General features: G+C 35.9%; 1 protein-coding gene across 3 annotated transcripts in view; it reads left to right on the top strand.

The window, feature by feature from the left end:
• Nucleotides 1-22,270, top strand: part of LOC139686108 (glycine receptor subunit alpha-2-like) — a 54,668-nt gene that overhangs the window by 13,604 nt on the left and 18,794 nt on the right. For 2 of the 3 annotated variants that reach the window (XM_071583281.1, XM_071583282.1), the window contains exons 4-7: nucleotides 1,204-2,145; nucleotides 15,575-15,743; nucleotides 20,428-20,654; nucleotides 21,172-21,254. In XM_071583281.1, coding sequence (XP_071439382.1) covers nucleotides 1,204-2,145; nucleotides 15,575-15,743; nucleotides 20,428-20,654; nucleotides 21,172-21,254 — 1,421 coding nt within the window. The remainder of the gene's footprint in view (nucleotides 1-1,203; nucleotides 2,146-15,574; nucleotides 15,744-20,427; nucleotides 20,655-21,171; nucleotides 21,255-22,270) is intronic. The other variant, XM_071583283.1, reaches the window with a different exon arrangement.

Consider the following 22,270-nt stretch of genomic DNA (forward strand, 5'->3'; position numbering starts at 1 on the left):
GGAATTTCAGGTAACGTGGAAAATAAAAAAATATAAATTGAAGTGTCTCGTAGTTGAGGATCTAAAGTGCTGAAGAGCGAAAAAAATCCAGATATTCCTTTCTTTACCAGATTTAAGCTGGGAACGTTTAACAAACTATATTCGGATTTTTAATGGTAGATTTTTGTAAGTCCCCCATCATGGGCATTTTTACGAAGGCTGAAAATAGGAGTGATTCAATGGAAACTGCATTTCGCCTTCCCCATTTCCTGATGGCCGAGCTTAATTTTAGCTAGTCCCGGCTTCTATGAATACTAGCTAGATGTCTTATAGCTTGCAAGCGCTTCCCCAAACCTATTTCAGATCATTTTAAACCACTCTCTTTACATTGGAATGGTATGTTAGCGAAAGTTCTCACGGCATCTAACTAATTAAACCAGTTTGCACTTCTATCGCGGGTACTCTTAGTGGCAGAGATAAATAAAAGACGTTATTAAGTTAGTTGATGAATCCCTTTATGAAGCTGTATACCAATAACCTTTCCCATGCGTGTGTGGTGTACTTAGTAGTATTATTTGCGTGGGAATGCAGTGGAATACTATATGAGACCATGTCACAATATTTTCTTTCGTACCACCGATGGTAGATCTTACAACTGTTTTCGAAGATTCAATATTGTGTTGCACGGCTAAACTTTATGCACAGCAGGTACACCACCCAATATGCTGTCCTCAATCACCGACTTTTGGTTTCCCTCCACCATTTTTTATCTCATTTCCCATTACTTATTTTAATTGCCTACTTTGATTAATCCCTAGTTGAGGAGAGCCTGCTACAATAATGATGATTTATATAACACGATTTTATTTGCACGATCATATTTTTTGAAATATTTCAAATAGATATCTTGCAGGTTTTTTGTTTTTATTTTAAGCAGTAATTTTTATAGAGAGACTGAAATTAGTAAGAAGTTAAAATTGAGAACTATCATGAGAATAAGAAAAATATTTTAAGAAGGTGAGGATAGTCAATAACTTGAGCCAAAAGCGTTCATTTTGATTCTCATTCGTATTCGCGCTACTCAAACGGGATGATTGTGAATAAAAATGTAATGCATGTAATACGAGGCTTTGCATATCACTCTGATGGCCTCTCTAATATAATGGAATGCTAAGGGAGAGTTGGTTTCATATCTGCCCAAAACCTTTGAATGCTCTTCTACAGGGCATGCCATACCTCTAGTCTGTCTGCTGTCCCGCGAACCCACGAAGACGCCATCACTCAGTCCGCCATACACTCCGCAGTAGCTTCCTCGATAGCTACATCGGCGCTCTCCCCTGCCCGACACCCCAGACGCAGAGCATCGATGAGGAAGAGACCGAGTCATGCAGCCAGACGCTACCAGCCCCGACTCTCGCTTTGTGCCGGTCAGTGCTTGACATCACCCTCGGCCGCTGCAGCCGTCGTCGATCCGGCCAATAACCAATCCGATCTCTACTACCGCAACCTCCTCCTACTTGGGAATCTAGTCACTAGTAACAGCCGTGATCGATTTCGCAAGTGTGCCATTAGTAAGCGCTTGAATGGCACTGATGCAGGAAGTTTAGAGTCCGTCTTGGAAACTGAGATTCTGTACTCACGGGGCCCAATAGTGCAGATAGTAGTGAACATAGTCGTGCAGGATTGGAGCCACGGTGATCCGGAGCATATGGCCCAGCACGCGATCAAAGTGGTGGACAAGATGGTGGAACAGCTGGGAAATGTGTCAGTGTTTGTTAGCTCGAGGAGTGAAAGTAGTCCCACTCACGGGACGTTACCTGGTATTCGGAATTTTCGTAACACAGTGCTTGAGTATTGTCACAAAAGGCGTAAACTATGTTCCGGATTGGATAATTTATACATGGTACTAGAGCAAATGCAGAGAATGCAAAACAATCCCAGCCTCCTAGACGTGTACAATACAAAATTCGTAAAGCTCCAAGAAGATGGCAGCACAGCCGTTTTCGCGATGCCTACAATATCTCCTCTGATCAAGTCATTGCCTGTCCACAAGCAACTGGACCATCTCCTCACCATGTTCTGCGAGCGAGAGAGAAGCAAGAATCGTTTCATCGAAATCCACTTTGTTGAGCCGCCAAAGAAGAAGGAGGCGTCAACAGCGGATTTGTGAGTGGTTATCTTAATAGTCTTAATTTTGAACAATTTTTGAGGGCCCAGGCTATTTAAAACATCGAATGGAACTATAGGTATGCGGACCCAGCCGAGGCCTATTAAATCCTATCTGTCCCGGTGACATTTAAATTCATCAATAAATGGCATCGCAACGCATTCATGTATGCCGCAGAGTGCCCAATGCATCTTCAGCAATTTTTTTACAAATTGCCGAGATTTATGAGATAGCGAAAATTTTGATCCTTTCATTTTTTAAGGAATTATGATTCGAGTGCAATGCTTCCAAAATACCTGAATGAACTAAGAAAAAACTGATCACTATTTAGGTCCATATGGTAGTAATAATATTTAATAGTATTATATGTATGTGTATTTATTTTATATCTCGCTAATAATTCGGAGTAGGTACATGTGTGTTTTATTTCAATGGTATCGGGCTCAACCTTGGGAACATCTTGAGTAATGAGTTAAACTTAGTCAATTCACAAAAACATTTTTATGCAATACAATTTATTAATACCGTATTAATAAATGGTTGTCAATTTACAAAGTTTTTCTTATTCCTCTATGCATGTGTTGGAACAATTTTGAGCCTATTATTAAAACTCTTTTTAAACCCTTATTTATGGTGACACGGAAGCGCATTATTAGATGGAGGATATTTTTCAATTACCATAAGGACACTTGACTGTCGTAATATATTTTTGGAGACTGGCTGAACCTCAATTGTGCTTTTTAAATATGAATATTCCGTGTAAGATGCCATTCTTTTGCATACACTTTACAGTTTTTGAGAAGATATGCTAAAGTTAACACTTTTTCTCGTGCTTACATATTCAGATATTACTGTTGAAATTCTTTAAATATTAAAAAATATCCCTTCCGCGTATCTTATAGCACATTTAATCTTAGGCTAAATAATATATAAATATATGCTAGGTAATATATATAGGCTAAATATAAACGTTATCTTCTTTTTAACAAATATATTTCCAGTTTTGTGATAACCTGATCCAATTTTGTGAATTCGTGTCATAACTATTTGAAGTTTTCAATCAGGTGAGACAGGGGTAGAATAAAATTATATTTTCAAAAGGATTTATGGTATTTGGGATATTTTCTGCCAATAGAAACAATATTCTTTGGTAAAACCTCTGTTCAGGGTCTTTGGGTGCCTCAAGCAATTCTGTGGCAGAAGGAGAAGATAATGTTTTTCCTATCTCATTATTCTTCTGTGGCTAAATACAATTCATTCCCGGGTGTTTTCACCAATGAAGAAGTGCTGATTATTGTGCTTGGAATAAAAAGCTGCCCCAATTATCCATGTGATGTTAACAACAATTCTAAATGATAATGAATAAAACAACTTTTCTGTGACGTGATCCGAGTCCTCAATCTCCTTATTAGAGCTTTTCTTATCAAGGGATGGCTTATATGTGATTTATTATCTACTCAGACACTTCTATTTAATAGAAATCAAGTTTTTGGATGAAATTATTTGCCCTAAATTAGTGATTTTTTGTTGATATTTTGGTGATATACATCATTTTTATGTGGTCTAAGAAGATGAGAAAGTAATCTTTGAGCACTGTGTGGCCTGTCGGTAATCCTTTTCAGACATTCGAGGATAATTAAGAAATACAATTCCTTAGAAGCGTTTCCCGCCTCACAAGTCATAAAGAATCATGCACGCAAACAATGGTGTAAGAAATGAGAATTATTCAGGAAGAAATTGAAATTACCGAACCCCAGCAGTATTGATAATGTGAGTCAGCCCCAAGATACCCATATTATTTCTGACAAAAATTGGGATGCAAGGAGCTTTCACTTTGCGAAAATCAAAGTGAAAAAGCTTCAAAGCTTTTTCACTATGAGGCTAGACACAAGTGGATTGCTTTATTGTTTAGGATTTTCTAAGCTTTATTAGCTAAAGACTGATTGGTTTATTTCTTTCCTTATTAAGAATTCTTACATACAGTATTGCTATTAATTTTAGATATTAACACTGCTGTTAGTACTGCTTGTTCTTGCTGTGCAAATATGTATATTTTTTACCAAAAAGAGTATCTGCTCTGTTCACAATTGAAGAATTGCAGACAGGTATTCCATTGATGGCACCTTGCCGAGAAGCAAACGGTGATTTCTCTGAATGCTTAGGAATTCATAGGATTCTGTCCCTGCCACCTTCAAGCGTGGTGAGCATCTTTAAGTATGACATTATAAAACGAAATTCAAGTATTTTCATTGGTCCAACATTTTGAACTTAGCTCACAGATGTTGTTTACTGGCAAAGAATGGTGTACTTGTGATGGGGGGTGGATTACACCGGTAATATGTGTACGCTGGTCATAATCCACTTTTCACAGTTTGTAACGATAATTAATTCGTGGTTATTGCAAAGTGTGCTCGGTGAAATGCTCATGCTTTCAAATTTCTGTAAGACGTAACATTAAATGTGAAATTTTGATGTGAAAGACTTGATGTAAAGCTTAAAGACATGGGAGGGGCTTTTTCAATTGGAATACTGAGGCCAAAATTCGATGGGGATATTCGATGTTTTTATGGTTTAACTTTGTGGAAATCCATTATTACTGAAGTAAAAAAACAATCTATCTTTCCACCGAATTGTTTATTAGGTTCGACTAGTTTCAACGCAACGGCTTCATCCTCAGGTACAAAGTTACTCTTCAGTTTTTTTTCCTATTTAAAGGCTTTCATTTCCGTCATGTGCAAATACAGCAAAAGAAGGCATAAACTCTGAAGTAAAGTAACAAGAACAACAGAAACCCCGTTTTACGAAAACTTTCTTCTTCGGGGTGGAGACATAACAATAGAACAGTAAAAGAGGATGCGGTGGCGGAAAAACCTAGCACGTATCTTTTCGTCGGTAGCGGAATTGGCCTGGAATTCACTCGCGGATGGAGGGAGACTCGAAAAACCTCCCTCAGACCGCTGAAAGAATATTGAAACAATAACAACGATTGCTGGCAGATAACATTTTAACATAAGCAAAGACCTTTCATATGATATAAAGTCTTAATAATTTAAGCACTTTTTGTACAGCCCTGACACAAATCACTTTAGAGCATCCATATTTCACTTCACTTGAACTTCTTCCAATGCCGAAGGTCATCTGTGCCGTTTCTTCTTCGGTGGGAAGAGCGGTAGGCCCAAGTCGGGGGCCAAACTGCTGGGTATTGGAAGCCTGCAGCGTATGACGTGTGGGGGGAGGGGAGATGCTTGTCAATAGATACGCCGAGGTATTTCACAGGGGGGGAGGGACGGATCTGTTTACCCCAGATATTCAGGAAGGCGGGGGGGGGGGGGGGGGAAGCCGGACTGCCGATTGTTATGGGAGCCGGTGAACACTATGAAAGTGGATTTGAATGGATTCGGACGCAGGCGCCATCTCCGGAACCGCCCCATCAAGGTGTCGGTGGCACTTTGGAGGTATTTAATGGCCGTCTCCACGCGTTGGCCTGCGACCCACATCGCAGTGTCATCGGCGCATTGCGCGAGAGTGGCTCGTTTGCCGTAGTTTTTGTTTGTGGGCATATCCCAGCAGTACAGCGTGAAGAGACGGGGGCAATAACCGTTCCCTGGGGGACGCCCGCCAGGAGAGGGAATTGCTTTTATTTATGAGTGGACGTGAAGATGAGAAAGAGGTGGCTGGATTGCTTGAAGTTGGTGGGGTTGATAGAAGGGGCAGAGGAGGTGGGCGACGACGAGTCGGGAGGGTTTAGACCGCGGAGTGTCGGCAGGTGGCCAGGAAGGTTCACGGTTGGAGGTCACAAGGCATTTTCTTGAATAAGAGGGAGGTTTCCATTAGTGAAGAATATCTTTAAAAAATAATGTCATTAAGAATATGACATTTTTCATTTGTCTTTTTATCTCCAACTTTACTAGTATATCCATTTTGCACCCTTTCCCATAAGGTGAAGGATTTCAGAGGTGAAGTCACTTGCGTGTCCCTCCTCGAGCAGATGACTCGCAAAGTGGGAGTGGGATGATTTCCCGTGAAGGAAACACCTTTAATGTCCCTCCGCTCTCATTCGGAAGGATCTCCCAGTCTTCTCCGCGTGCGTAGCGTCAAAATCGTTACATTCCAATTTCTTCACTACATTTTTGTCCAAACGATCAGTGCTGTCTTTCTGTCTATTGAATGGGCATATTAAACTGTTGCTGTTGTCCTAGATAATTCTAAATTGGTCCTTTGGAAAGACTTTTCCTATATTTAGGGGTATTTCTCCATAGAAAGGTAATTTGCACCACTTTTGAGATTTACCCTTCACTTCAATGGGATGGTAAAGGAGTGTAACTGCTTTTTCTTCATCTCTTTACCATCATTGAATCTATAAACCTACCGTTGAATCCATTTTTTGTTGCAATCCATTTTATGATATTCATTTCGCAGTTGTAATTGTCAAGAGTGGTGTACTGCGCAGCCGGTTAAACATAAAATGAAAAGTGGACATTTTCAGTGAAACGTAATGGTGGGAGTTGGAGGGTAGGATTTAATCATCTGCGGCGGTATCTTTGCGGAATATTGAGAATTTAAAACCTTTTTTAGCCTTTGATATCGAAATATCCAAGAAGTTGATTAACCCTTCCTTCTTCTTCTCACACGTGAATTAAATTTTGGTGAATTGAGAGCTTAAAGTCTTAAGAAAATTGTCTATCCACCGGTTCCAGTCCACACGACGATTATAACATCCTCGGACCTCATCCTCCCTGCTCGCCGTCGCCCACCTCCCCTAACCCCTTTACCACCCCCACCAACTTCAACCAATTCAGCCACCTCCTTCCCCTCTTCACTTCCACTCATATATATTTAATCAACCTGCTAGAGTAACTTTGTACCTGAGGTTGACGTCGATGTGTTGAAACTGGTCATGCCTAATGAAAAATTTGGTGGAAACATACATTGTTAATTTTACTTCAGTTCATCCAAGGGATGTCCCATCAGGTTGAAATCTGTATTGCGGGTAACATAAATACACATATGCTTAATTTAGCACATTTTAAGGTATTTTTTTGGTCCCATGTACATTTCAACGGCTAAAAATAAGGATAATGAAATTGAATTAATACTTTCACCAAAAATAGAAATCGCAAATGGATGTCTTTGCACTCAGGCTTTCAGAACATGGTTCCATTTTTATCTGCCCCTTTTTTCTATATCGCAATTTTAGTTTTCTTTTCTTTAAGCTCAGCAAATTTTAACCAAAAATTTTACTCTTATCACTTGTTATGATTTTTTCAGCATTAATATATATCTGTGAATTTTTACTTCATATTCGAGAACTTATTTATTCCACCTTGATCATGAAAAATAACAAACATGTTTTTTCTGGTTACATGCTGACCTCCAAGCTAGATAAAATAACAATGAGAAGCCAGAGAACAACAGCACTATTGGTAGAAACTTAAATGACTCAATAAAAATGCATTTTTTGACAAAATGTCAGATTTAGCAATCTTTGAGTGATCTCCAATCTAAAGCCTCATTCTATCATACAGTAAAATTAGTATCCTAAGACATTTAGTTGAGTCGTTGATATCATTTATTTATATTTATATTCCTTTTTGAGGACCATTTGAATTGAAATGAATTCTCTAAAAAATATACTAATTTTTTAGCAGAACTCTGTAAATGTATTCATAATTAGTAAAACTAAGCACAGTTTACATGCTTTTAAAGCAAATATAATTGTTATGATAAATTAAAAGTTTTGAGTTTAGGTATTTTTCACATCAGCTTTTAATACAAATTATTTCTAATTAAGTGTTTCGTTTCTAAAAGACAGCAAACCATATATGCTAACCCTGACAGAAAAATGAAAATTTTATCTGATTTTTAATTAGTCCACCAATCACTAAATTCAAACTAAAGAATTAAAGTGGGAAATGAATCTCAATAACAGTTTCAAAAATTTAAAGGACTTTGTATTTTTTCTTTTTCATTAGATAACAATTTATATTTTTGATGCTGTTTACTCTCGGTAAATCTATTCCACACATGTGACTAGAAGGGGGGTTATCCTGTCTCCATAGCCTTTATTATTTCTCATTTGAAATTGTTGGAAATAATAAAAATCCTCTGGATTAGCTCTTATTTTAATGGAAAATTTTTTAGCAATTTGGGGAAGTTCATCATTAGTGCATCACAGAGAGGATGAACAGGATCGTTCTCAGCAGCCTAAATTAACATATCATAATAGGTTACATAATCAAAAATATCCCAATTGTGAATTTCACCCACCATTTTTGTTCTTCTACAACTTTAACAACCTGGCCTATCCTGTGGATGTATTGTTCAAAAGCTCAGGTTGCTCAAAATTTTCTGAGAAAATATTCAATCTTGTATGTTAAGATTTTATAAAAAAAACAGTTTCTTCCTAAATGGATGTATTTACTGCCACAAATAGAAAATTTATTTTGTTTTTCCTTGTCAGGAAATTCCCAAATGATTTTGTTTTTTCATTTAACTTAGCAAAAAAGTTTCATTACTGAAAAAGTCTTCTTTCAAAAACTCACAAGTTTCCTTCTGATTTTCAAAAAGGGTACTGACTACCTCTTGTGGAGCTAAAACTTTTCTAACATTGTTCTTAAAACTGCACTTTAAAATGATATGGCTGTTCTATGCAAAAATGTTTTGCCTTCATGCATGCATGGTATGATACTGCGATGATTGAAGGCGTTTGCTCAAATATAGTTCACCACACTAATGCCTTTGTGTGAAGCTTCATTTTACATATTTGATGTGATACAAACATTTTGCTGATGTGAAATACAATGAAAGAAACTAATGTGTCTGGGTTTGGGATATCCGTCCATTAAAAATTGACAAGCCCTCAATGATTTCCAATATGGGAGGTGTGTCCTTATTGCATACTTGAGATGGAACAAATATAGTTTTGGGCCCAGATGTTTCTCTTTGAATAAAATTGTGAATATCCTTGGCAAGCATTTGTTCCATGAGTATGCTTATAATTCAAATTCATGAACTTCTACAGTTACAGAGGGAATTCTTATGAGCTTGAAGTCCAATCATGTTGACAAACAGTTATTAAGAAATTTAAACATTTTTCTCACAAACAATCAAGTGAAAATTCACACAGCATGTGCAGGAAGAAATAGCACAAGGAGAAGATGCTTGGATGAAACAACATTACCAAATGAGAAATATGCAGAAAATCTTTTGCGGAAGTTTGTCGAAGAGCAGGAAAGCAGCAGGTTGTAAAAATGGAAAACATACATTTCATCCATATCACATTTCTTTGAATGAGGATCTTTTTACTTGGAACTGAAACACTTACTGAAGGCCACAGCTAACTGTATACTTTTCATATCTGCTTATTTTTACAAGTTGGCATTAGGACAATGTCAATAGTGTGCATATGTGGATTATTTTTCCTAAGTTGCGGCAATACATTGCTTGAGTCTGGAAAAAGGTGGGGAATGCTTGATCCCATGGTCAATTGATAGAAAAGTTTATTTCATCTGTGCTGTCAGTAGGTGTCCGACAATCATCATGGCAGCATTTCCCATCCATATCATTGGATAAAGAAATAAATGGGGATCTATATTTAGACACCAGATAGTTATGTGTTGAAAACAAGAGTTACCTGCTGTAACCATGTTTGATTGTTAATAAATTTGTGTGGAACATTAAAAGGTGATTTGTTCATTCCATGAAAGAAGATATAATTAGGTAGGCGTATGGATTAAAGAAAAAATGGAAGTAAGTGTACTCAGAATTAGGGAGATAGAAGAACAATAAGCTAAACATTAAACATTGGTGAGAAACTAATGTAGCAAAGGAAATTTTGTACTGAGTGCAGTGCAAAGATGTGGATAGTTTACTGAGACCATGTGAAATGAGCACTCAATACATGATGGTGAAGGGCCTGTCAGGTTTTAAGATATGTTAACCTGGGTACACTATTAGGTATATCACAAGTAAAATATTAATTGATAAACCAGAGATTGTGATGAAATGGAAAGAATATAAACAGCAATATGATAAAAATAACAGGCCAATGATATTGGATGTAGAAAGGAAATATGATGTCAATATCTGTAGTCTAGGACCAGGGATACCTAATATGGAGATAAAAAGGCAATGAAGGAAGTAAATCTAAGAAAACTGTGGAAATAGATAAAATCCCTGCTGAAATATGCAAGAATTTTGAGAAATGAGGATGGAGGAATTGTTGTGGAATCATGGGTAACATTTATCAGGGAAGAATCTGACAGGAAGATTTCATTAGATCAGAGTTAGATTCCATTCCATTCCCTAAAGAAAAAAAAAGTGTCAGAATTTGAAGACTATGGAAGTTATTATATAACTCTACATAATAAGATAGTAATCTAGAAGTCTAGTAATCTAGTCTATATATAGTAATATAGAAGTCTGATTTTCACATGCAGAAAGGCATTACTTAGGATTATCAGCAAAACAATGGGAAAGAGAGCAAATACGTACTTAAGAGGTGATCCGAAGGTAGTGAATGGAAAGTCAATCAGTAGTGTTAGGCAAAGTATTAAGAGAGAGATGCTCATTATTACTTTTCCCTCAATAGATATGCAAAAGGGATGGTAATGGTCACAGGAAGAGCTGGGGCCTGGAGTGAAAGTAGGTGGGAAACACTTCAATTCAGTTACATTTGCAGGTGTTCAGTTTTTAGTGAGTCCATCAGTCAAATGTTTAAGGATTAATAATTAGAAAATGCCACTGTTGGTCATCATTATATGGTGGAGGAAATATTGGAAATAAAAAGTTAAACACAGGTATCCATTTATGAGGGGTAGACAAATGAAAACTGGATATCTGCTACAACACGCAGTTCATGCACCAACAAAGACATAACCCAACAACTGTGTGTGCCAGTTTGTTAGTCACAATGCAGTTCCCCTTCCACAGCGATGGTAGTATCAGTATGTAACACCTGTCACGTGGACTGTGTTATGGTGGGTGATCCGTTTTAATTTGACAGCACCTAGTAAATTAGTTGCACCTCATCTTGAATGTGTTCTGAGCACTTTTGACTGAGTGTAGAATTGTTTTATTTTTGGACTGAAAACAATAGGTGGTACATAGAGAAGACTTCCCAATTAGTTTCAAATTGCTGTGAATAAACAGAAAAAGTTACAAGAATTTTAGAAAACCTGGGACAGGAACTATCCGAACTACTGAAATTACTTGAAATGGCTCACTGGTTGAATATAAATTATGTGTGTTTAATGCTGATTCTGAGTGAAGAGTTCTGCTTCCACGTTATATTTATGGGGAGAGTAAAAGACCAAGGGAAACTGTATTCAATACAAAGCTATGTATAAGGAATCATGTACATTCCACAATTTGTAATCAGAAAAATTGAACATTAAAGGTACAGTTAGTCAAATTACTTGAAAATGTAACTTATATGACAATATCTTGAGCATTTCTTAATTATGTTCCCTATTCCATGATAATATTGTAGATTCTCAAAATGGCTGGTGACCCAGTATTCAGTGTAAAATACCCTTCAAGCATGTTTCTTCTCCCCCCTAGAATACGCTCCCTACGCTCCGTACGCTACTATCATGGAGCTACATTTATTTTATTATTATTATTAGTAATAATTATTCTTTATCCCCAATCCTGATCTGTACTTCTTACTATTTAGTTTAAAATACAAAAATATTAATTTTGAAATATTTTTTATTGGCTCTACACTTCAAGACCTTAAAGAAGAACTTAAAATAACATTTGGCTACCATAGCCATTTTTCTAACAGTCCGAAGTAGTAACTACAATGAAGTTTTTGGTTATATTAACTCAACAATTCCACCATGTCTTTTTCATATACTATTTCAGTGGTAACTAGAAACTCACAGTCTATGATTTACTGGCAGCTGCTCATGTAGTCTTGGAAAGTGGATATCCATGTACTAGGCCAAAGTTATACCTGTGATTGTAGTAAACAATTTTCCATTAGAGGTCTCTGTAAAAGTAAAGTAAAAGGAATTATGCATAGATCTATAAAGTAAGGGAATAAAGTCTAGGTTTCTTAAAGGCCTTAGCATCAAAATAAATCCATTGTCAGAGGAAAATCCACAATCCTGCAGCTAGAAGGTGAGAGAGTATCTAAGTAGCCTGACTTGGCTGATTTTAGGGTTGACCTTTCCGAAGCATTAAAATGATAATGATAGGATGAAATTGCACAATGCCAATAACATTGAAAGCATTTGTGCCAAATTTTTTCTTTGTAAAAAGGTGTATTTGGAAACCAGTGAAAAATGGTGAACTTGTCAATCTGCTTGAAACTTAAGAGATTTTGCTACTATTTAGGAGGAATGAGAAAAATGTGAACTCTGCATCTCACTTCATCACATTAGGGCAGAATTTGTAAACACTGAAATAGATATTTGGCTCACAATGAAAAGGAATTCACAAAGAGCAGGTAAACTCATTACCCAGGTTTGATTAGCATTTCTATTATTTAAAACTTTTGACTTTTTGTTTTTCCAGAATGAATGTTGAATAATTTTGTATTGATAGTGAATTAGGGTTATCCTATGGGACAGAGGATATCTTATGATTAATGCAACACCACATTCAAAGTGGAAATAATATTAATTAGCTACCTGTCATTTCTTTGGTGAATGTACAGAGAACCAGGTAACACTGACTTAACTCCAAACTTTATTCCCTTAACTAAAATGGCTTCTGATATAAAATGCTTCATATTATGAATATTTGTTGACAGAATGAAATAATAAACCTTTGAAATGCTCAATGTTCAGCTAATCAGCAGCAATAGGTAAATTACGGTGTATGGTTGCCATGAGGAAACCAGTGCAAACTTTTTTCATCTTGCATTATAAATGAAGATGGTGACCCATTTGGCAGTCCCATTGGTAGGCATTTGGCTGGGTTCCAATCCTGGGTGTTGCTTTAGATCATCCCCTCTATTAAAAAGCAGTCCGATTTTCTGGTCACCAGAACTTTATGCGAGATCAAGTAGTGTAACAGGGAACCACCAGATACCCCTTAATCTAATGCTGTGATTGATTAATGTGACTTGATAGAAGTTGCTATAATTTACCTTTATGAGTGACAGGACCTCGAGAAAAATTGATTCATTGAAAAATTAATCTAATATTACTTCCGCAGTTGTGCAGAATTTTTGGGTTAAAGGCATTAATTTCTGCCAGTGAAAGGGAAGGTAGAAATAGATAGTCACACAGGTATAGGAAGCATAACTGAAAGGAAATGGAAAGAAAATGAAAGAATTAGTCAAATGAAAATTTATTTCAAACTCCTAACCTTCAGTGACTATAAGCAGTGCATGATACTGGGTATTCTTTCAAAATATGCTCGGATGGGGTTGAGATTTAAAGACATGTGAATTATGGCAACACTTGGAGTATATAAAAATGTGCATGTATTCCTAAGAAAACAAAAATGGTATTGAATAAAAGAGTTCTTTAGCCGACATAATTTTATGGAAGTAATCTGTGAAAATGAATATTGTTGTGTATGCCAGGATGAGCAAAAAGGTAGAATATCTAGCACTGGGTATGGGTTTTGAGTGTTTCTGTTAAAAATATGGTAAACAAGGTGAGGAATCTAATATAAGATCTAATTACCATAATAGAAATGATTAAGCCATGCAAGAAAGTGTTATGTTTATACTGCTTTGAAAAGGTAAGTGTAATCAATTGTTCCAGGCTCAAATTTGTGGAAGTTCACATTCATTAAATGAAGAACAAAATGTATATGTCCACTGTTCTTTATTTACTTACAATCAGATTCAATGCTTGGGCATCATCATCAGGTACAAATTAATAAAGTCAGTGTCCATATATTTACCATTCTTGTGGGAGAGTGGGGGTGGGTGAGAGAGGGGGGGAAAAAAGGGGGGAAAGGGGGGGGGGGGAAGTGGGTTTGTGATTGGCGTAGATGGGAAGGGGGAGAGGAGTGTTAAGCGTAAGGAAAGGTTATTGGTGGCTTCACAGTGGGGGGGGGGGTACTTCACCTTCATCAGGTAGGTGTAATTCACCAAATTGGTCTTGTCAAGTGAATGGGTGCAAATCAAATCAGTTCAGCTCATGGGAAGGAAATATATGAATGGTTTAAGAGGAAGGGGCAGGCTGAGAAAGTTGTGGCTGGATATAATTGAGTAAGCAAGGAATATTAGGAGTCTTAGAAAGAGACGAACATACATGAAGAACATATAAATTTGGCAGTTTCAATAAGTAAATAGCTAGGGAAGCATGGAGAAAATTGATAAAGGAATGCGCATTAATTTAAAATCAGATTTTTATACTTTACCTTCTCTAATGTGCAATGGTATGAAAGATATGTATATTGTTATTGATTTCACTGCAGGAATATGCCAAATCTTTAGATGAGGAATCTTTTCATGGGCATAGCATAGGGTTTGAGGGACTGAGGTGGCCCATTTATTTAGGAATAGAGGGAAAAAAGGACTGAATTTGACATCTTGACATTAATTGAAGAAGAATGGGAAATAATAATTAAAATTGAAATGAGATAGGGGGCTGATATCATTGTCTTCTTTATGAGCAAGGTCAGTAATGGCACTTTGGATACTATTAACTTCTTTTGGCTAGTCTCCATACTAGAGATATATATTATGAGTCACAATATTTGATTTTCCAAACTGGGAATGAGGACATTTTGAGTAAGATAAGTGAGTGAATTAAAGGAGGAGTCAATTAAAGAGAAAATCTGTGAATGGATCAAAATGAAAGTGATGAAGGGGAAGGATAAGATGCTTTGACACAGAAAATATGAGAGGAGTTTTAATGGAATGTATTAGTGAACTTCTGCAGCATCTGGTACAATTTTAGTTCTTGAGACTTATTATTAAAATTAATAATATAAAATTAATTATAATTAAATGTGTACCTGAATGTAAGATGTAAAATGGGCATAATGCTTGCTTGAGTAATTACACTTTTAGAGAGCAAAGCTACCAGAAAGAAGAGATAAGGAAATAGGTGTCAGCTTTTTGCTACAATTGCTATCATTCCACCTCCATCAGCATATGATTTAAAATGCTTATGAAATTGGCTTGCCTATGAAAATTGTCATTCAGAAGTCTCTTGCATAAAAGAGGTGCCCATTGATGAAAATTCATTGCACTTGAAAAAAATTTACAATGGAATTACGCACTCATAAATAAATTGAAGCATATTCCCAAAGGTGTAGTTTAACACCTTGTACCTTTTATATTTTCTTCATTTTTTGAGTTCCAAACTCAGTATTGTTACACAGTGAGTGTTAATCTGTTCTAAGACTACAAACTCTCTTTTTTATCTTTATACATCTTGGTATTTCGATCTGTATATAGCAGCTTCTATGCCAGTTTAGGTTTTTTACTTATCATATAAACTTATCTATTTTCAGTTTGGAGCCAGGAATGGTCCCTGAAACTAGTTTATCTCTTAGGGACATTTTGCCAATCAACCCTAAAAACTATGATAAAAATAGGGCGCCAAAGCTTGCAGGGCAACCAACCATTGTTTACTTTCACGTTACAGTGCTATCCATTGATTCCATCAATGAAGAATCCATGGTAAGTATGTCCATGTTCTGCTTCATGTTGAATGCCAATTTTTTAAATTTCTCCAGCATCCTTAATGTCTCACACCAATGGGATTATAACTATATGATTTAACAAATTTAAACTTTTCAAGTTAAAACATACAGGGATTAATATTTAGCTCTTGAGAATCATTTGTAGTATTATAAGTAACCACTGTCGTTAACCCAAAGGCTGATTTGGTAGGTAGAGCTCCCCTTGTAATAAGCTTAGCAGTGTGTAAATTTCACACAACAGGGTTGGGATGCCAGTTTCTTTCCCCATTGTTAAAAAAGTATTAAAGCAAAACGTTTTTTTACAAAGTTTTGCTATTTTGGTATTTTGGATAAAATTTTAGGACTTCAGATATTAAGGTTCTAATATTTCACTCATTATTAGGCTCATGGCCAGTCATCAGTTTAGCTCTTGCGAGTCACGGAAGTCCAAATTTTGTTCTTTTCAAGCCACTCTATGTTGCAGGCTATGAGAGAAGGGAAACATTTGTTGATTTGGAAAGAGATTATACACTTTTTACTACATGAATAGGAATGATGCAGATCTATAAATTTTGTAAGAAACAATTTATTTGGGCCCTGAAAAGGTCTTTCAGAAATACCCAAAGATATGTAAGTGTTTTTATTGACCTATCAAAATTTACCTCTGGTGGGTAGTGGTACTTAATTGAGCAGAGCACTTGGTTACAGATTGGAGGGTTCAGATTCAATTCTGGGTGATCCCTTTGGGCACCCTCAGCTTCATCCAAGCTATGTGATTTTTGGGCACCAGATTTTCCTGGGAAACTACAGGCAGCACGGGGGAAGGAACTATCCCTGTACCCTAATGTGTGAATTTCAAGTTCTGTTGGTCTTAGGCCTGTACCGAGTGTCATTCCTACAAAAGGAGTCTTTAATGAATATCGAGGGAGTGCTACCCTCACCAATTAAACCAGCCTTTAGGTTCACTTCTGTAGTTTTGTGGTTGATGAACTACCCATAAGAATAGTAAATGCTCATTAATTCAGCCTCATGCTGGAGTATGAAAGAAAGTAACTGGTTGTATGTAGGATTGCCTTTACTATAAGTGTGAATTAGGCAAACATCCATTAACAATGAGCATGGCCAACACCTTCCAAGGCACAAAATAGTGATGAGATGTCCACATTTGAAATGATGAATTGAATTTTGATGATGACATCAAAAGAGAAGTTGGTATGGAGTACGGAAATGCCACTCACTGTCCCTGGATATAAGGCAGGAGAAAGATTTTCCCCTAAATTATGATACCAAAATTATCTAACTTTTACCCACTGATTTAATTACATTTCCTTCATTGTACTGATTGTGAAAAATGTTTCCTCCTTGTGGGATGTAATGTAATCTGTGGGTACTCCCTGAATTTGAATTCCATACCTGCTATTGGTCTGCTTCCATCCTTCATGGCGCTGTATTGAGCCTAGTCCCCACTCAGAGTTGAAGTGTGAGGACCTGGTCGTGAAGGAATTTTGCGAGTAAGAATGAACATTCAATAAGGACTAAAGAGACTTTAGGGGCAATGTACTAGTTATCCCACGGAGAATTGAAACAACTAGCCAAGTTTAAAGAGGTAGAAGATAATTTGATCATGCAGGACTGATGGAAGTTTGAAGTCCATCGCAACCTTCCTCTTCTTCAACAGCTTATGCCAAGGGTGGGTGACAGTGATGCAATCAAAATCCAAGTAGGAACGAATATTGAATGTGTGTGTGTGATTGAGTAGGGGCCCACATTATATAACATACTCTGATTGCAGGATTGTGATTATTTTTAAGTAGTTACGGCGAATTTAGGAATAGTATGCTGACAGATACCACACCTCATTTTATTTGCAAGTTACATATCTTGAATATCAAAGATTAAAGTGCAATCATCATGATATTATATTTATTTGCTTAAATTTATAAGTAATAGTAGATGTATATTAGTTCTTGAATGTCATGGTGTGTTGCCACAACTTTGTCACAAGCAATTTTTGGTATTGCTCTGCCTTTATCATTATTGCTAGAGTAATTTTCAAGTTTCGTAACTGGTGTTGGAGCACATTAATTACGTATTTCGGGGATCGCCAGCGCATTGAATGACTTTTAGTTTCTATCACCTATGAATTGATAATACTATATTCATGGTAGAATTAGCAATAACAGTAGAGGTACAAATAAGATATTTTTAGTTTAAATTTTATTTCCTCAAATGTATTAATCATGCATATTTTGATCGCTGAGTTTTTACCTAGAAGTTTGGTCCTAAAATTTGAACTTGACACTAGAGCACTGACAGCCTAGGGAGTGGAGGATCCCTCTCTTACCACCTTTCAATTTGTTATTGATGATAGCTATTCAAAGGCATAACAATGAGTTATAGCCACTAAGGTGCCTGAATTTCTTGTGAATATTAAAATACTGGACGTTTGACAATGCATGCACAAGGAGCCATATCTGTGATTGGTTACATCTCTAGTTAGTGATTTTGTAATAGAGAGTAATGAAAAGTAGTATATTAAATTCAGTTATCAACATATTTAATGATTTTTATTATTTATATTTTCCATCCTACCAATTTTATGCCTAACCTATCTTTAAAAGTAAAATTAGCATATAAAAAAATTATGCACATTTTTTTTTTTTTATTCTGGGTTTATCTAATTAGAAACCATACTTCACTGGATACCTACATCTGTCATTGTAAGAACAAGTTTAGTATGAAGAAATTGTTTAATTGCATGCATCTTTGGTTTTTCAGGAGTGAAGCATAAAATGGAAAGATTAATAGTTGAAATCAATCATGGGTGAATGATTAAAATGGTATGATGCCACAAAGGTAAATCATAGAATTCTCATTATGCAGAAGTCCACCAAAAATTTCCGTATGCTTTCTGCATGCAGTGTTTTATTATAAAAAGTGTACAACAAACAACAGACGATACATGATTTGATAGCTGACACAGGAGCTCACTATAACTGAAACCTAGGAATATGAAATAAATTCATAAATCATATGGGGATAATTTTCCTTATTCTGTGCCACCTATGAACAATCATGAAGTTTTGACATTCATAAAATTGTAGATACTGCATTAATTATACAACGGTGGTCTGAGTGATTCTCGGCTTTGTCCATAGATTACATCCTGACTTACATTATTTTTTCTTTCTTGTTCACACAACTGTATGTAGTTGCCATGTAAAATTACAAGCCATATGATCCAGCATTTCACTGCAGGCAGTCATTTGAATCAGTTGACGTGCATTTGTTGTTAGAAATGGAAAAAATTGAGAGTTGTGCAGTGATAAAATTCTTTGTAAAAGAAGGTTTAATGCTAACCGAATTTCATTTTACGATTGTAAATGTGAATGGGAACCCTTCCCCTTCAATTTACACTGTAAATAAATGAGTGGCTGAGTTTAAACGGGACTGTTAATTCCTTCGGTATGACCCTTGTGAAGGATGTCCGAAAAGTGCAACCACACGAAATCATCGAAAAAGTGCATGATATGATTTTAGAAGATTGGCATATAAAGGTGTGTAAAATTGCCATTAGTTGTAGGCATATCAGAGGAAGGTGTTGGTTACATTTTGCACAAGGAAATGCACATGACAAAGCTCAGTGCGAGATAGATGCTGCACATGCTCACTGTGGATCAAAAATACATTCTTATGTCACTTTCCAAACAGTGCTTTACACATTTTACAAAAAGGAAGAGTGATATTCTGCATTAATATGTGACAATGGCTAAAACATGGATTTACCATGACCTAGCGCAATGAAAACAACAATCCATGCAGTGGATAGAGGCCAGTTCTTCAGCTCCAAAGAAGGTGAAGACAAGGCCATCGGTGGGCATGGTCATGGCAATGGTTTTTTGGAATGTGAAAGGAATTCTGTGGATCAATTTTCTTGATAAAGGTATAGTAATAACTGGGGAGTGCTATTCAAACCTTTTAACAAAATTGGATGCAAAATTTCATGAAAGCAGACCAGGCTTGCAGAGGAAATGAATGGTTTTCCCTCAAGAAAATGTGCCTGCCCACAATGGTGTCTTGGCAATGGGAAAATTGAGGGATTTTCACTATGAAGTGCTTGAAAATTCACCCTATTCCATGGATTTGGCTCACTTGGATTTCACTTTTTCCAAAAACTCAAAAAGTTTCCTTGTTGATCAATGTGTTTTGTCCAATCAAGAAGCAATTGTAGCTGTAGACTAGTACTTTGCAGCACTTTCTGAGGAACATTAAAGAGATGGGATAATGGTGCTGGAACACTGCTGAATGAAATGTAGTGATATTAAAGTCGATTATGTCGAAAAATAGACTTCTTTGAAAACATAAATTTGCTCTATTAATCATCAGGTTGAGAAATTTTCAGATCACCCTCGTAGGTGGACTTGTCCAAAGTTATAATTCAGAACTAAAATCCAGGGTCTCTTAATCAGAAGCATAAATGCATACCCAGTATGCTTCTATGGCACATAGTAATAATAATGTTGAAGGAAAAAGAGTTCTAAAATTTTTCTTATGTGTTTAATGTTTTTACTGTTTTCCATTGATTTTCATTCAAAACAAAAATTACAATCAAGGTCATATAAAATGTCTCTGGTAGAGATCTTTTTTTCCATTGTCACTTCAGCTTTACTTCCTATGTGCAGACTTATGTTGCTGACATCTTCTTGGCGCAGAGTTGGAGGGATCCAAGGCTCAGGTTACCTGAAAACATGAGAGAAGAATACAGAATTTTGGATGTTGGCTGGCTCCAAGATATATGGAGGCCCGATTGTTTTTTTAAAAATGCCAAAAAAGTTACATTCCATGAGATGAGTATACCAAACCATTATTTATGGCTCTACCATGATAAGACCCTTCTGTATATGTCCAAGTGAGTATCAATTCTTTCCTTTATAGTTTTTTGCACACTTTGGAGTATAAACTATTCACAAATATAGCATTACTAATCTAATAAGTTGACTCTTGTTGAAATATTTCTTAACTGAAATTATTAAGCTGAAAATTGTAATTATATTACCTACATGACTTTTAATACAGTCATATCTGCTGTTATGTAATATTTATGTGATCCTATGAGATGCCACACTCTGGAAAAAGCCCAAAACATATCTAAATTGAAGGTTGAGGTGCTGATGATGGAATTGCTTTACAGTCAAATTTCCTCTACTTGTTGAGCTCATTAGGGCAGATATATTTGAATATATGACCCATAATAGCAGAAATGACTGTGCATAGGCAAAATGTATAATCAAATAGTTATAGCTTAAAATATTAATCCTCATTTGGCTGTCTTATTAAAGGTTTATAATGCACAAGCAATGGATAATTGATATGCAATACATTTTATTTGAATAATATTTTGAGGTTAAAATTTTCATTTCACACAGACTTACTCTGGTTCTTTCGTGTGCTATGAAGTTTGAATCGTACCCTCATGATACTCAGATATGCTCCATGATGATTGAAAGCTGTGAGTAAATTTAATAATTTTCAACAATCTATGTATCTTTTAGATCTGGTCCTTTAATGAATGTTATTTTACCTTTAGAGTATTACTTTTGTGATTGTTGTACCAATGCTGTACCTGCAGTAATTACCTTGCTTTATGATATAGAAAACATATGTCGCATTAGGGCATCATTTGAGTTGTTGGTTGACATTAGTATATGATTTTTTATGACCACTTCTTTTTACTTTTAAATAAATTAATCTGATTTTCCCACTGATACAGTGGTTTAATGATTTTCTCTTAATTTCTCTATTTAACTGTGGTTAGCCACTTCAGTTCTGCTTTTCTTCTGGAAGATATCATTGAATAGGAATAGTGGAAGAATCTTGAATACTTGCACAATAAGGGAATAAAAAAATATAATGTTTGAGTTTACTGTATTTGGGAATCCAATAGAAATATGCTCATACAAATGTGGAAAATATTATTGCAGTGAAAAAGTATGGAATGTGGATTATGTAAATAAGGCAATTAACAATAGCAATAAAATCACCTTGGTTTCCCATCTAAAAATGAATATCCATCACTGTTTTGCCTATCACCAGTGTTTATTATGATAATATGTCATTATATTATCCACAATACACATAAATAAATAATTTAATTATGAATTCATTAGAAAGTGTTTTAGACAGCTATGTTCAGTTAATAAAGTTGTGTTATGAAAGTTTTAAATAAGTTTTTGAATATGAAATTTGATTCGTATTTGATCCTTCATTTACTTCTTTTCTATTGTGCCCATGTTGCCTTTATAGCAATTTTTTAGCCATTTATTATTGGTTAAAAATAGCCCAAAACTATTGGATAAGACAGCGGTAAATTTAAAAAGTTAAAAAATGGCATATTTGTCACTAGTCTGTAATTGCTTGTGAAAGACACTACCCTTCAGCGTCAATGAATACAATTGTAAGAAGAAAATAAAAATTACATTTACTTTTAGAATACTCAAGCAACTAAGGTGGTGAGGGTTATTATAC

This window comes from Hetaerina americana, unplaced genomic scaffold, assembly GCF_022747635.1.
Source record: "Hetaerina americana unplaced genomic scaffold, ioHetAmer1.1.p SCAF_13, whole genome shotgun sequence".
Lineage (NCBI taxonomy): Eukaryota > Metazoa > Arthropoda > Insecta > Odonata > Calopterygidae > Hetaerina > Hetaerina americana.